The 15,969-nt window shown below is 44.5% G+C and overlaps 1 protein-coding gene across 1 annotated transcript in view; it reads right to left on the bottom strand.

The window, feature by feature from the left end:
* F9 (coagulation factor IX) overlaps window positions 1-15,969 on the bottom strand; it is a 187,885-nt gene that overhangs the window by 91,021 nt on the left and 80,895 nt on the right. The window contains exon 4 of the mRNA XM_073543575.1: window positions 1,514-1,627. Coding sequence (XP_073399676.1) covers window positions 1,514-1,627 — 114 coding nt within the window. The remainder of the gene's footprint in view (window positions 1-1,513; window positions 1,628-15,969) is intronic.

Here is a 15,969-nt window from a genome sequence, read left to right as displayed (position 1 = left end):
GTGGATTGCCTGTTTGTTAGTAATTTCACACATGTATTCAGCCTGTCTAGCAGCTGCAAATCATGCAGCTGCGTCGACAAACACGAAATCTCCGAGTTCGCCAAAATACTCGGGGATCACCCGAGCATGCTCAGGAAAACCCGAGCAATGAGTATACTCGCTCATAACTAGTGACAATGTATCTGAAAAACAAAAGTATGCTTATTTCCATCCTGATCCACTCCTTTAAAACTGAAACATCCTCTCGATATAAAATTTACTATATAAAAGTATTGTGCAAAAGTTCCACCTAAACTCATCGCTTAAAGAGAACCTGTCATATCCTCAAGTGATATTAACGTGCAGATATCTGCTTAATCAATGTTATTCCTCCTGGGAGCCATCGGCTTTCAGTCACAGAGGTGTGCCCGGAGTGGCTTCAGTCATTGCTAGGTACACAGTTAGCAGCGGATGTAAGCATGCTCGGGCACTTTGATTGACAACTTGCTCTGCACAATTTGCTCTGGGGAGAGAGCTGTCAAGCTAAGTTCTGTGGTGTGCTTACAGCCTCCTCACTCTGTGTACTGAGCGGTGACTGTCACCATTTCGGGCATGCATCTCTGACTGAAAGCTGGCGACCCCAAGGAAAAATAAAGTTTAATTTCTCCCGGTAACCGCAGTTTCAGTAGAGCAGCCTGATAGTGTTGTACCCTGTTAACCAGCAGATTAATAGCCTTTGGGGACATGACAGGTTCCCTTTACATCACATGTTACATAGAAACTACACACATTATTAAATATATTCATCTGTATGGTAGCTCCATATTGAAAAATTATGTTTTCGGCAGAAGTCACGGCATCATCATCCTATAGTTATGGTTGTTCAGATAACTTTGGGACCCGAAGATATTAAAGCCACCTTTATACAGCAACTATCAGTATGTTATAGACTTTGTGCAATTTAGGATAATAGAACTATAGAAGCAACAGTGCCATCACCCCTCATATCGCTGCTTACTCAGACATGGTAGTAACAAGCATCTCATCAAACAGTAATTACCAGACTATGTAAACTCATATAGTGTAACTGCAGCTGTTCGGCCAGAAGTAGATATCCACTATGGATGAAATGATGGGAGATTGTATGAGCAGTCAAATACCATAATGCATGCGGGTAATGAGCATTGCCATCTGGACACATTCCCTTATTGACAAAGTGGTTATAAATAGAATATTAAAATCATTAGAATGACTTGCAATCGATTCTTTTGTAAAGAAATCATAATGAAATTGACCTGATAAACTACTGAATACGTTTGTGGATATTGTAATGAGATCCATCCACATGAGATGGTCGTCAGCCGAACCTGCTGGCTTCACCAGTGCATAACCTCTAGTCATCTACACAAGTTCAGCTTCTTTCCAGTGTTTGTACCTCTCTTTGTGCAAAGCGCTTAGAAAGTCAATTCAATTACACAATTTGCATTATGGTAATGACAGCAATTGCGTGTAAACACAGGTGGCTGATACAAACCAAGTTCACAGTTCTTTCCCCGGTATCCGTGCTGACACCAGCATACGTAGGAGCTCACATCATCCTTACATTCACCTCCATGCAAACAAGGGTTGGATACGCATTGATCTCCATCTAGGAAAAAAAGAAATAAGTAGATGAAATAAAATGGGAAAGTCCAGACCTGCACAAAATTATGTATGTTCATAGACACTAGAGATGAGCGAATTTGTTCAGATTCAGTTCCGAATACAATTTGAATCGAAATTTGTTTTTGCAATATTTGTCGAATACAGCTGAACGTCATTAGAGTCAACGGGAGTTGAAATTTCCGAATATGCTTGGAACCGATCATAAGACATACATTCGGCACGAATAGTGTTCGAATATGGCCCGATTATGTCATAATCAGATTCGGGGCCAAAATCCAAACAAATTCGCTCATCTCTAGTAGACACCAGCACCACTGTTAGGTGCTAGATAGAGATGAGTGAATCATGCAAAATTTGAACTCACCTGTTCATGCGGATTTTCTAATTAAATTTGATTTCAGAGAAGTTTATGTCCCCTATTATGTTCTGGGATCAGAGCATGATAAACATAACATGTAAAAAAAAATCCTTATACTCACCTTTCCGCTTACCTCTCCAGACCCTCCGCTAGTCGCTGTCACTTGTCCTCTCCTCACAGCATCTTCTGATCACCGTCGTTTGCATTGAATTTTCTTGATTCTCACGCTAGGCTGGGACTTTCGGCTCTGATGAAGCCTGGGAGAGTTCTGTGCGCATGCAGACGCAAAATTTCAGTGCAAGCGGCGTTGATCAGAAGATGCGCGAGGACTAGCTGGGTGATGGTGAGGATCCAGAGAGGTGAGTGGTGAGGTAAGTACAAAAATTTTTTCATTTTATTTCCTTCAGTTTGCTGAATCTGAGCGGAAGCGAATTACAAAAAATCTGCATTTTGGCAAACGCGGATTTTTGTCAAATTCGATTTGAATTTCATCCCACTCGAAGATATTCACTCATTTCTAGTGCAAGTACTTATGATTTCCATCAAGTCTTCCAGGTTCATGTAAAGAAAGCTTAGTCATTGCAGAATGAAAGATTACCGTATATAGCATTTTGAAAAAAAATATGGTTGAATTACTATGCTAGACAGACTTTGGTTGAAAGTAAGTGAACCCTTTGGAAATGCTTACATTTTTGCACAGATTACTAACAAAATGTGATCTGACTGTTAAACTTGTATCATTCTAGACAAAGACTGACTAACAAATATCATGCAAAATAACACCAACCAAAAATGCATAAATTAAATAATACATCTATGGAGACATGGGGGGTTAGCAGGTGCTCTAGTCCACTGGCCCGAGACCGCATGAACCAGGGCTCTTCCCACTGAATGCCTGTTCTCCTTTTACCATGGACATAATACTACTCAGACAGTGCAGGTTGAGACAGAAAAATTTATTGAACCGCAAACCATACAATAGCACATAGAACAGTCCCAGCAAAATACTCAAGATGGTGCAAAATTACAGAGTCTCACCCTTCTGCTGACTTGCCTGGATTAAAGCAGCTGCGACTTCCTGGGCCAACTTAGCCCACCTACTGCACGCACAGAGAGACAGTAATAACAATATTAGGAAGCTAAAAGTCCATTGAGGTATGAGGCCAGGTGACCAGAGGGTCACAGCCAGGTTTCTCCAAACATCTCCTTGCAGTCACCTGAGCGGTGGATCCCTATCCTGGCTTTCCCAAACATATCCATGGGGCTCAGGTGACCTGTGGGCCCAAACCTTGACTTTCCTAAATGTATCCATGGGTTTAGTGATGGTCAGTGGAGCAGATCTGTATTCTTTCAGTCGGGGTCATGGTCCCGTAAGTTGGCATCCTATAGAAAGTCAAATCTGAGGCCTTCGTGATGTAGACATGATGTCCTGGCTGCTCTCTTGTAGCGTGTTACTGGCTGTGGTTTTTTTAAAGAGTCTCTGATTCTTTGGATCTCTCAATGTCTTGTTACAGAGGCATATCCACTTTATATAAATCACAACTGTCCTTCAAGCCATCATCCAGAGGTCAAGAGGAAGGTGTGATGAGATTAACTCACATTGAGTACTTAATCAGTCTGCATAGATTTTTTCTCATCTGTTTTACAAGTCAACAAGCCACAGGTCCCACACAATGGTCAATCAACATATTATCAAACACTGAGTGTTCAATGACCCTGCATCCCTGCTTTGTAAAGATAGCAGACATAAGTTACAACAAACGTCAACGTTAAAGGTTCATACCAACATTAATCTGTGTTTCTTGACCAGCCAAAGAACAAACACATAAATTCAAAAGTCAACATTAGGATAACAGTCTATGCCTCCCGACTTACTGAAAATAGACATCTGGATAATTAAGATTAAATGCTACTGTATGTCGTCACTCAACAATTTTTTTAAATTATCACATAGGTAAGTAAACCCTTGAATTTAATATCCTGTAGATCATTCCTTAGCAGCAATCGCTTTGAGCAAAAAATTTCCTGTGGCTACAAATTTTGGACCATTCCTTCTTGCAAAATCATTGCAGATTTTGAATATTTCTGGAATTTCTTGAGGTCGTTGCTCTCTTCAGGTCATGCCACAAGCATCTCAATAAGGAACAGGTTAGGACTCTAACTTTGCCATTACAAAAACACAAATCTTATTTGTCCACCTTTGGGAACCATTTTTTATTTCTTAATTTCATGCACTTGGAGCTCAAAAAACATTTTTTTTCATTGGTGTTTCATTTAAAATTTAGCATTTTGCACCATTTGCCTTCTATAGCCTCCAACCTTCCCATTTTATGTTGCTAGCAGCAGAATAAACTATGTGATCTCACTCTGATGATCTAATGAGAGAGTTCTTCACTTTTTTTTCTGATCTCTTCTAAGCTAAATTAAGTCTGAGGCTACACTCCAACTTAGGAAACAAAACAGGTCGCACAACCAAATTGCTTTATATTGCACCATTGTAATGTCGAATGGGGTAAATGGAATCGCATTGTGACCTTCAAGGTACTATGACAAGCAAGTCACAAAAAATTGAAACTAGTTTTGTCCATAACTAAAATGCATGTGTTTGGATGGTGCTAGATATATTTTTGTAAATTTGTTTCATTACAATGTTGCAGGCTTTTTATTTCACTGCACACTTAGGTTTGTTGTGGTTTTGTCATCAACAGAGCAGAGCGGAAGAGAAGGAACTGTACTGTTAACATGGCGTCAGCCAATGCTGCTGAATCACCGGCAGATATCGGCACTGGGCAGAACAGGCAGGTAGTTAGCAAATATCTACCTATTACGTCTTGTAAAAATAATAAATAGTGCTGGACAACTCCTTTAAGAACTTGAAACGGGTCAGATATAGTTCTCAGAGTGTCATACACGTTTTTGCCGGGCACTTGGCATATTTGTGATTTGAAGGTAATCAGTTTGGCATGATTTGACGTTTTTGTAAAAATTCAGAGAATTCCAATTTGAAAAGTTTCTCATCTGTAGTTATTTATAATACAACCCAACTTTTAATACACATGGACATTTATAGTGGGCAATCAGTGTCGCTGAGACTGGATTCATTGATAATCATAATAAAGGCAGACTTTGCCAAATTGCAGTTAATTACATGATCAAAACTCTTCATTCTGCACAGATATCTCAATCAAATGCTCTTTATCTCTTTGCAATTCAATTATTCTAGAGGCTGCTTTGCATGTGGAGTACTTATTTCAGGAATTCATGTTTCTATCAGAATGATTTATTGCATAGAGTGTGTTCTTTTTGTGAACAAAGCAATAACTCTCTGACCTCTTGTGATATGAGATTTTTGTATTAGTTTCCCAGTAGGAAGCACATGTGCATCTGCATAGCCTGTATATGCTAAGACGGTAGGCAAATCCTCTGTGTATGCAAAACCTATCAGTGATGAATTAAATGATTAGACAGTCTCCTGGGCAAGCCGGAACGGATAATTCTTCTCCAATAATAAAATGTGTTCCCTGTCCATACAGTCTTATGCAGTGAATGGGCAAATATCAAGAAGCCTTTCATTCAATTTGAGGACCAATATTATGGGTGGAGCTGTGCACCATTAGGATGCGCTACAGTCCTTTCCGCAAACTTTGCATAAATCAAAAGTATGAGCAAATAGAAGAAATGTCATATTTCTTATCTGAGAAATCTGCTTCTCCTTCCTCCCGATTGCCTCCTGATATTATCATTCCTATGAAAAACAGATAAATACCATTTTGGACAAAACAAGACAAATAGACAAACTGCTCACTCACTAAAGGATCAAATTACAGCAGCCTATTCAAGATTATTGTAAGATGACTGCCAGACAAGTCCTTGAGGGGAGATATGTGCCATCACGGCTGTTAGCTGTGGTGATGTGAGCTTGGATATATGCTCCAGCACCTATAGTGCTGAGAGAGTTGTTTGGGCCATTTCAGGGCTGGGTTTTACGAGCAGTCATAAGTGATGGTTGGGAATGACCGCTCACATATCCCAACCCCAGGGGCAAGGTTTGGCAGATAAAATAGAGGCTGAGTCTCTCATTCAGTGTCTGTGGCTAGAGGTGTGGAGACCTTCAATGTTTGTGTTGCTAAAGACACTGACCTGAGCGGGCGTACCCGCAGAGCTATATGGACTACTAACCTGCAGTTCGGGTTTACCTTCAGTGTGTGTTGCAAAAGGCACTGATCTGAGCGGGAGGACCCGCAATACCATATGGACTATTTGTTTTCTGTTTTGTATTCACTTAGTGCCTGAAAGGTTCTGTTTTGTTTTGCCTCCTGGAGCGGTCTATGAAGTAAAATAAACTTGCCTGGACTATTGCATGGAAAACCATCTCCTGTGCCTACCTCAAGAACAGCTGAGTGAGTACAAATCCCTAGACTACTGTATAAAAAAGAAACATACTAATCTTTGTAGACAATACGCTACATCTAGATCAAAAAAAGTGTGATAGAAACACTCATTAAATAAAATTCCAATTTTTATTTCAACATATAAAATAAATCACACACCCCCTGGAGGAAGCATTGACAGCGAAACGCGAGTCGGGGTTTAAGGATCTTTAGCGGGCCATTTGGCTTTTATGTGGCAAGAGCTGGGAACAGGTAATATGTATTTATGAGACATTTATAGTATGATTGATACGTCTGGTTGTGAGCCGTGATATAATGTAGTGTTATGTGCAATGCAATGGCAGTATCTGTAGCTGTAACTATTTGCTTCAGTCTGCATTTCTAATGGGACTTTGCATTGTGCAAAGCACATAGCAGTATCGGGAACTGCCTTAGTGTGCCTTTTGTCTTTTTTGTGCAGATTGAATACGCTATAAGGAATTTCTCCAATGAATATATAAATAAAATAGAAGGTTGTCAAACTTTGGTGGCACTCTTTCTAGAGTATAAGAGAAGTATCTCCATATATGCGGAGCACACAATTTACAAATTGATGCGGTTTTCACTATTCTACTTTGTTAGTGGTGAAACGTTAATTTGAATTTATTTCATATGATTTACTACCAATTAGGCCATGCGGTTTGTTGCAATATCTATGAAAAAAGTTAGATTTTACTGAGAAATATAAAACTAAATTTAAGGGGATAATTTATCTCTGTATAATAATTATATGGTGTGTTTTCAATGATATGTTTTGTCTTATATTTTCTAAGATAATTCCACTGACATTGCAGAAAATATTACATGCACAATTTTGATATGCAGCTTACAATATATGTCTATCTTTCATGTTCCTTGAACTTTTGTATTCGCTAAATTTTGATCTTTTGTATGGTATGAGGCACTTTTATTTTATATGTTGAAATAAAAATTGGAATTTTATTTAATGAGTGTTTCTATCACACTTTTTTTTTATCTAGATGTAGCGTATTGTCTACAAAGATCAGTATGTTTCATTGATATTTAAAGTGTGGCCCATCCCTTGGTAAGCGAAATGGGTTTGGGTAGTGTGCTTATCTACTGTAGAAAAAAGTTAAGAAAAGGTGAAGCAGAGCGGTAAAGTCAGAATGACAGATTGTGCTGCAGCTTTCTAGTGTTTTAGCCAGCCTTAGAGCTAGATTCACAACTACACTTCTCAGTGCTTCCATATAATGTCCTCCATGTTGTTGGTGCGTTTGAAAATGGGCTACAGAGATACAGAAAGCAGGAATCACTCATATCTCTGTGTACTTTATATGTGAAACAGGATAGGAAATGCTGTTGGTATAAAGAATTCCTAGATCCTTTGAAGTGTAGATAGTGTAAAAAAAAGACAGTACACCTTTGAAACGTGTTGAGAATACACCACGTATTCTCAACACGTTTCAAAGGTGTACTGTCTTTTTTTTTTCAGGAGAACCACAGAAAAAAAATAGTTCTCTTGTTTCTGGATAACACCCTATGTGCACATTCTGACCATTTTTAGTTTTTCTACACTTTGTATGTGAGATATTATACCAACTATTCTCTACCCACAAGCACAGAGAGAACTGAATATTAAAGATAGAGCTTTCAGATGGAGAAATTGATTATTATTAATGCAGGACAAAAGTCATATAATAGCCATAAATGGTGTTATTCCTAATGTACACACAGGACAGCTTGCTTTGAAATTTCACATAAAATCACAGGTACGTTTTAACCAAATTCTTACAACTGGGAGTCTGTGAGCTGGGACCATCAGTTGGTCAAATGGACTACCAAACTGGACAATAAAGTACTTTTTCTAGCGCTGCCTCTTTTTCTTAGCATTTATGGTTGTCAAAAGGGTTAGATCCTAAAATATATAATTTAGGAAGACAACCTTTTTAAGAAAACTAGCAACATGTGTATTTCTTATGGATCACTACAGTTACAATTCATTATGTTCCAGTACAATCCAATCTAATGTAATTTGTAATGTAGATTCATAGGAAAAGAACAGATCTCTTGGATTTCCAAAAGAGCATGCAAATTCCATGGGCACTGCATAATTAAATTATGGTTACTTTCTGCATGTTTTTGTAAGAAGATGAGCCAGAACAGAGTCCGCGGTTCTCTATGCACTTGGGGCCGGAACTGTTAGGCGTCGGGTTTCTGTAGCTGCAAAGCAGAAATCCCGAGCCTTGCATTCGACAGTCTCCCATTCCTCTCCAGCCGCAGAGGAGGCTGCTCAGCAGACTCGTCGATCCAGGCGCTCTCCTCAGACCAGCTCTGTAGGTTTGGTTGCTGCTGCCACCTCTGGTCCAGCTATAGCAACGCATGCTGGTCAGCAGCAAGCTACTCTAGGGACTAAGTCCTCCTTTCGGCCCATTGAGCATGCTCTTGGGATGATCTCTCATTGGAGATCAGAGGTCACATGCTCAGGTCCTTCTCCAGCTTGGACTGGACCATCAGGAAGGTCAGGAAGGTCCCGGAAGGACGCTGCTATAAAAGAGCCGCATGGCCGCACGGCAATGCGCTAGTATAGACTCTAATACTCAAGGTGTGTATGATGATGGATGCATGTATCTGCTGACTGACTCATTGGAAACCCCTACCCTTGGTTGTGCTTGTTGTTAGGGATTCGGAGTTAGAGTCAGTGCCAAAAGGTGGCTGTGCTCACGCCACTGTGCTCCAAGTCACAGCACTCTTCTTAGCGCCATATTGTGCCCTTCAGGACAAGGCAACTCAGTACAGTACCACAGTAAGTAGCTGCAACTGCCAGTGCGGCGCCGTGTGCAAGTCATGCGCTTTCCATGCCCTAGTCAGGGAGGATAGTGGCGTCCGCCAGAGCGGTGCAGTCTACACTGAGTTCACGTTTTCTCCAGCTATTGTCCTGCTGGCACCGCAGCCGTGGTGCCAAGCACTAGCGTGTCTAGAGGAACTCTAACCCAGTGTCTCAGGGGCAGAGTCCTGTGACTATACGTTAGCGCTCACACTGCCGAGCTCTGTGAGTACAAACAGGCTACGGCATTTATTATTTGGCAGTTGTACGGCTCTGTGAGGTAACAGAGTCCGCCTCTGTACACACTGGGTGAGGTTAACCCCGTTTGTCCATTTATTATACCACCATATCACATCCGCCATTACCGAGCAGCAGTTAACACCTCTGCACGGTGGACCCCGGGCTGCAAACGCACCTAAATACCATCTTTATTATTTGGTGGGTTCCGCCAGCCTCTAGCAAGAACTATCAGGACTGTCACCACTGTTGCTGGGGGATGATTTATCTGAGTGGGGTGGACCTTTGCACTGGACAGTAGGGGGCGTGGGGGAGATAAAAAGGACGGAGCGTGGGAACAGGGTGGATTTAGTGAGAAGGCGACACGAGTACAAGGAGAAGGTTGACTCCATCCCCACTGCTCCAACTTCGAAAGCCGCATGCACTATTTCCCTGGAGACTGACTTACCATCAGAGCCCATCCTGACTGAGCTGCCCCTGGATGTACCAGTACCGGATCGTTCATTATTGCTCGCAGTGAAAGATAATTTTACTCGCTCTGATCATAGAGAGCCCGTTAGAGGTTTGCACGCTGCCTTGGCCTGCGAGCCTGTATGTTGCTCGTGCTCTGCGTTATCCCAGAGGAACCAGCAAAAGAGACTGTTTCTACCTACCAACGCACCCAAGCCAAGCAAACCCGGATACATCGGCACGGTCGGGATACAGTGCATTTCATTCCTTCGCAACAGAGTCAGAGACATTGTCAACGACTTACGACACCGGCGGGAGATATTCCAGCCTCACCCCAACAAGAACTTCAAGCGATAAGTTACCTCTTTCGTACATTCCCTCTTCCCCCCAAATATTGTGTTTTTGTACAAATTCTGTTGTTGCACTCAGTGTTCCTGTGCCACTTTGTTGCTGAATTAATCTCCTTGTGCGGCGTATCCCTTGTACCTTAATAACCTGTTCAAAGTAAACTTTGTCATCCCCTTCTCTGCCTCCTGCTCTTCACTGCATCCAACGAACTTTACTTCTGGTACCTTTACATTTTGGCGTAGTCGGCAGGATGCAGTATAACAGCATGGAAGCGGCTGAACAGGCAGCTGGGCCCAGAACCAGTATCTTCCTGGGGGCCATGTTAAATAACTTGCCTAAATTTACTGGGTTCAACACTATGCTGTGAAACTGGACGGAGCGCATAAGGGGCATGATGAGAATACACCCTATGACTCCCGTGCTAGAGGCTGAGGTGGCCATTATGGCTTTGGATAGAGAGGTCAGAGACTCAGTGATGCTGCGTACCCCCCCGAGACCATGATACTTTTACCAAAGTACTCCAGATCTTAGAGGTGACCCATGGGGACCCCACTGACGTAGGGGAACTTATGACTTGCCTGTTTAGCTACATGCAAAGGGAGGGGGAGACGGTTATGCAGTATATGAATGCACTGCAAGAGTTACACACCACCATTGCTAGAAAGGACTGTGGATAGGACTGGCAGATGTCATGTTGCGAGACTTGTTGGTGACTGACCTGCGGGACTCCCTGACAAAGCAAACCCTGAGAGAGCAGGTGCAGGCGGACCCTTGCATCACTTTTGCTGACATAGGAAAAGGCCCGCTTACGTGGACAGGAGCAGAGGGTGATGGTCCCGGTAGGGAAGGTCCAGAGTGGTGAAGCAGCAGTTGAGACAGTTGCTGAACCACAATGGGTTGAAGAGATGAGAAAGGAGCTGGTGAATATTCAAGGGGAATTGGCTCAGATAGGAGAAAGTTGAAACCAGTCAGTACGCATCAGGTGGCCAAAGTGATGCAGATGCCCATAACGATGCCAGAAGGTTCCGCCGACAGAGACCCTTCGCTTGCTATAGCTGCGAGGAAATAGGCCATATGGCTAGTGAATGTCCTTGGCGGAACGGGCCCCGGCCGTGTCGTCCGCTAAACTAGAGGGCTCCGAGCCTGGGGGACGTCGCCTGGAGCCAGGATGGAAAGGAAGAAGTAGTGAAAGTCTCGCAAATCTGGTGTCTATGTGCTCGCTGGTTTGGGCTGAGTTTGATGGCAGGGCCATGCGTTGCCTGGTGGATACTGGGTTCCAAGTGACCACGATGCCTGAAGCTTATTTCCGTCGACACTTCCCAGAGACTCTGCGGCCTGAGTGGAGCCTGGTAGTAAAGCTGACAGCCCATCCCGGTCGCAGGGGTAGTGTGGATGCAGGTCTCCCTGTGCGGGAAAGACGTCAGACGGAAGGGTGTAGTGCTGACCTTGGGGCAAGCTGGACATGGTCATACTGTCACCCTGGGGATGAACATCCTGAAAGAGTTTGGAAAACTGCTCATCAATGAACCTTCTCATTTGTCCCTGAATCAGTGGAGTCCACATACCCCCAGCTACAAGTGTATCAACTGCTAATTCATACAGCTCGAGTCCAGGAGGCCTCTAGCCAAGGGGAAATGTTGGCCAAAGTGGTTGTGCCTTCACTAAGCTCACCCTACCACCGAGACAGACCGTACTGACACTGCCAGTTCAAGCACATGCCTCGCTGGAGAGAGTAGAAGTACAGCTGGAACCCTCTTTAACTGAACAATTGCCTGCGGGACTCTTGGTGGCACAGACACTGGCCGTTGTACGTGAAGGGATGGTGCTCATACGCTTGGCTAATTTGACAGATCAGGAAGTTGTGGTCCCACACAGGGGCGAAGTGGCATGGATACTTGGCATGTCCGAAGAAATCATACCGCCCCAGGCCATACAGTTGGAAGTTAATCCAAAAGACCCATGGTCAGTAGAGGTCCCCACTTCTCTGACAACAGAACCTCAATACATCCATTAGGGGCGACGCATACTAGTTCAGATGTACGTCGAACTATCTGAACTCACGCCCGGCCAAGTACAACAGATGGGAGCGTTACTGTGGATATTCAAGTCCGTGTTTGCGAATCATGAGGATGACTTTGGCTGTACTACGGCTATTACTCATGAAATACTAATGGGAGATACAGCACCCATTCCAGAACGTTATCGGCAAATTCCCCCTCAGTTATATCAGGAAGTAAGAGAGATGCATGGACAGCTGCTACAGGTGGGCGTCATGAAGGAGAGCCAAAGTCCGTGAGCAGCCCCCATTGTGCTGGTGCGAAAGATGGACGGAACAATGAGGGTCTGTGTAGAGCACCGTAAACTCAATGCCTGCACTGTGAGGGACTCATACCCTCTGCCCTGGATGGAAGAATCCTTGTCTGCATTGGGGAAAGCCAAATTCTTCTCGACGCTGGATCTTGCCAGTGGCTACTGGCAAGTGCTTATGTTGGAGAAGGACCGGGTGAAGACGGCTTTTATACTACCTATGGGCCTCTTGAATTCAATAGGATGCCATTTAGCCTGGCCAATGCCCCAGGTATGTTCCAATGATTGATGGAGAGGTGCTTAGGTGATTTGAACTTTGAGGCCACACTCATTTACCTGGAAGACATCATAGTATATGCTGCCTCGTTTGAAGATCACCTGCAGAGAATAGAGCAAGTGCTGAACTGTTTACAGAAATATGGACTGAAGGTGAAACCCCAGAAGTGCCACTTGTTTCGGACCCAGATCGAGTATCTGGGCCATGTTGTTTCAGCTGAAGAAGTGAAGCTGTCACGGGAAAAAATCACAGTGATTCAGGATTGGCTGACTCCTGAGACCGTAAAAGATGTCTGAGCGTTCCTGGGACTGATGGGTTACTATCGTCGCTTCGTGAAAAACTTTGCCCGTGTGGTGAAACCTTTGCTCGAGCTTCTGAAAGGAGTACCCCCAAATGCAAAAGCCCGGTCCATCCATTGGGAGGAGAGGCAGGAGAAAGCTTTTCGTAACTTGAAGAAGGCGTTGACCGAAGCCCTGATGCTGGCCTATGCGGACTTCTCTATACCGTTCATTCTCCACACTGACGGAAGCTTGCACGGACTTGGGGCTGTGTTGTCACAGGTGCAGGACAAGAAAGAGTGTGTGATTGCTTATGCTAGTCAGTCCTTTCACGATTATGAGCGCAACACGGACAACTACAGTTACTTCAAGTTGGAATTTCTGGCGTTGGTGTGGGCTATGACTGAGAAATTCACAGAATACCTGTCTGGCTCGGAAGTATTGGTGCGCACAGATAACAATCCATTAGCGTATCTGCAGAACGCTACGTTAGGGGCCGTGGAATAACACTGGGTGGCCCAGAGGGCAAAGTTTTGGTATAGAATCGCCTACAGGAGGGAGACGGAGAATACCCATGCCTGCGCCTTGTCCAGAGCAAGACATGCGTCACCGGGAAAGAGTAAAAATGAGATTCTGGAGGAGGAGATTCCCTGATTCTGGAAGACCGCTGGGATGGTGGTGGTTACACCTGACCAGATATGGACCCCCCACCATGAAGGAGTGTTGGGAAGGTCTCGGGATGAGTGGGTACGGTTTCAGCAGGAAGACCATGAACTTGCTCTATTTAGACAATGGGTGACACTGAAGAAACTGCCCAGTCAAGCACAGAGGAGTACTCTGACTCTAGAAGCGCTGAATATACTCCGGCAGGGGGAGCACCTCCAGATGAGAAATGGGCTTTTATATCGGAAGGTCCATCTGCAAAAAGAGTTGGGAGCCTCACGGCAGGCGGTGATTCTGGAGATGGTGCTATCTACTGTAGCCACTGAGGCTCATGAAAAAGGGGCTAACTTCGGTCTTGAATAAAATATTCCAATGGCTATAGCGGATGGTCTACCTCCCTCGGTTAAGAACAGCGGCTGAAGAGGCTTGTAGACTCTGTCGGGCATGTGAGTTGGCCAAATCCCCAGAACAAAGGGCTCCTACACAAACCATAGTGACATCAGCCCACCTGGAATTACTGACCATTGACTACTTCACCATCGGGCCGGCACATCAAGGATACGACCACTGTCTAGTGATGGTAGATCATTTCACGAAGTTCGGTGTTGCATCGCCCACATGGGATCGAACGGCTGAGTCTCCTGCACATGCCATCTGTAAAAATTTCATCCAGGTCTATGGATGCCCTCTGCGGATCCATTCTGATCAAGGAGCCTGTTTCTTGGGAAGAGTAATGGATGAGCTACAACAGATCTATCAGTTTGACAGGTCTCATACCACACCGTACCACCCTCAGGGAAACGGAGCCTGTGAACGATTTAACTGTACTCTGATCCAGATGTTAAGGACCTTGGAAGAGGATCGGAAGGCTCGGTGCCCCGAGTATGTGTCTAAGCTTGTGTGGATCTACAATAATCGAGTCCACCAAACCACCAGTTACACGCCCGACTCCTTGTTGTTCGGCCAAACAGGGAAAGAAGTCACGGAACTAGAGTTGGATCCGGGGGAGGACTACCCACGAACAGGGGGGTCTACCTGGGTCCGAGAACATTGTCACCATTTGCAGACCTAACATCGTCTAGTACAGACTCGGCTCCAGAAGTTGGAGCACCCTGAGAAGCTCCCGCTACAGGGGACAGATCTTCAGGTTGGTGAATGAGTGTTGGTGCTTGAGAAATGTCCATGTGACAAGCTGGAGAATCGGTGGGAAAGTAGGCCCTACAGAGTGAAGCGTCAGGTAGGTACAGAAGGACCCGTATATGAGATTTATCCAGAAGGAGAAGAGAATGCTTCCACTTGGGTAGTACACCGAAGTATGCTCTGTCCATGCCTCTCAGAATACCCCATAGAAGAGGAAGAAACACCTGAAATTTCTGAGGTGGTGCCTCCCATGACAGAGGAAGATGAAAAGGAAGAAAGTCCAGAGCAACAGCCTGAGGATACACCAGTCAGGGCCCTGAGACCCCAGAAGAAACCACTACGGCGGGAAGAGACCCCACTTTGCCTCCACTAGGACAACCTGGTGTGGTCATATGAGAAGACTCCACTATTCCTTCCGATCTGCATCGCTCCAAACGCACAATGGCTGGACAACCCCCCAATCGTTACAATCAGGATCAGTTCATTTGGCAACAAGTTGCTAATAGAAACAAGAAATGGTCTAGTGTTTCTCAAGATGCCTTTCCCGTGGAATGGTGAGTGAAAAGAGAAGGGGAGAGTAAGAAGATGAGCCAGAACAGAGTCCTCGGTTCTCTATGAACTTTGGGGCCGGAACTATTGGGACTGCCACCACTGTTGCCAGGGTACGATTTATCTGAGTGGGGTGGACCTTTGCACTGGACAGTTGGGGGCGTTGCGTACATAAATAGAATGGAGCGTGGGAAGGCAACATGAGTTCAAGGAGAAGGTTGACTCCTTCCCCACTGCTCCGACTGCGAAAGCCGCATGCGCTATTTCCCTGCAGACTGACCTACCATTGGAGCCCGTCCTGACTGAGCTGCCCCTGGACATATCCATACTGGTCCGTTCATTATCGCTCGCAGTGAAAAATAATTTTACTCGCTCTGATCATAGAGAGCCCGTTACAGGTTCGCACGCTGCCATGGCCAGCGAGCCTGTATGCTGCTTGTGTTCTGTGACATCCCAGAGGAACCAGCAAAAGAGACTGTTTCTACCTACCAACGCACCCAAGC

Source organism: Dendrobates tinctorius, unplaced genomic scaffold (genome assembly GCF_039654945.1).
Source record: "Dendrobates tinctorius isolate UK_male_01 unplaced genomic scaffold, ASM3965494v1 ptg000133l, whole genome shotgun sequence".
NCBI classification, from domain to species: Eukaryota; Metazoa; Chordata; class Amphibia; order Anura; family Dendrobatidae; genus Dendrobates; species Dendrobates tinctorius.
This window is presented reverse-complemented; position numbering and strand designations above follow the sequence as displayed.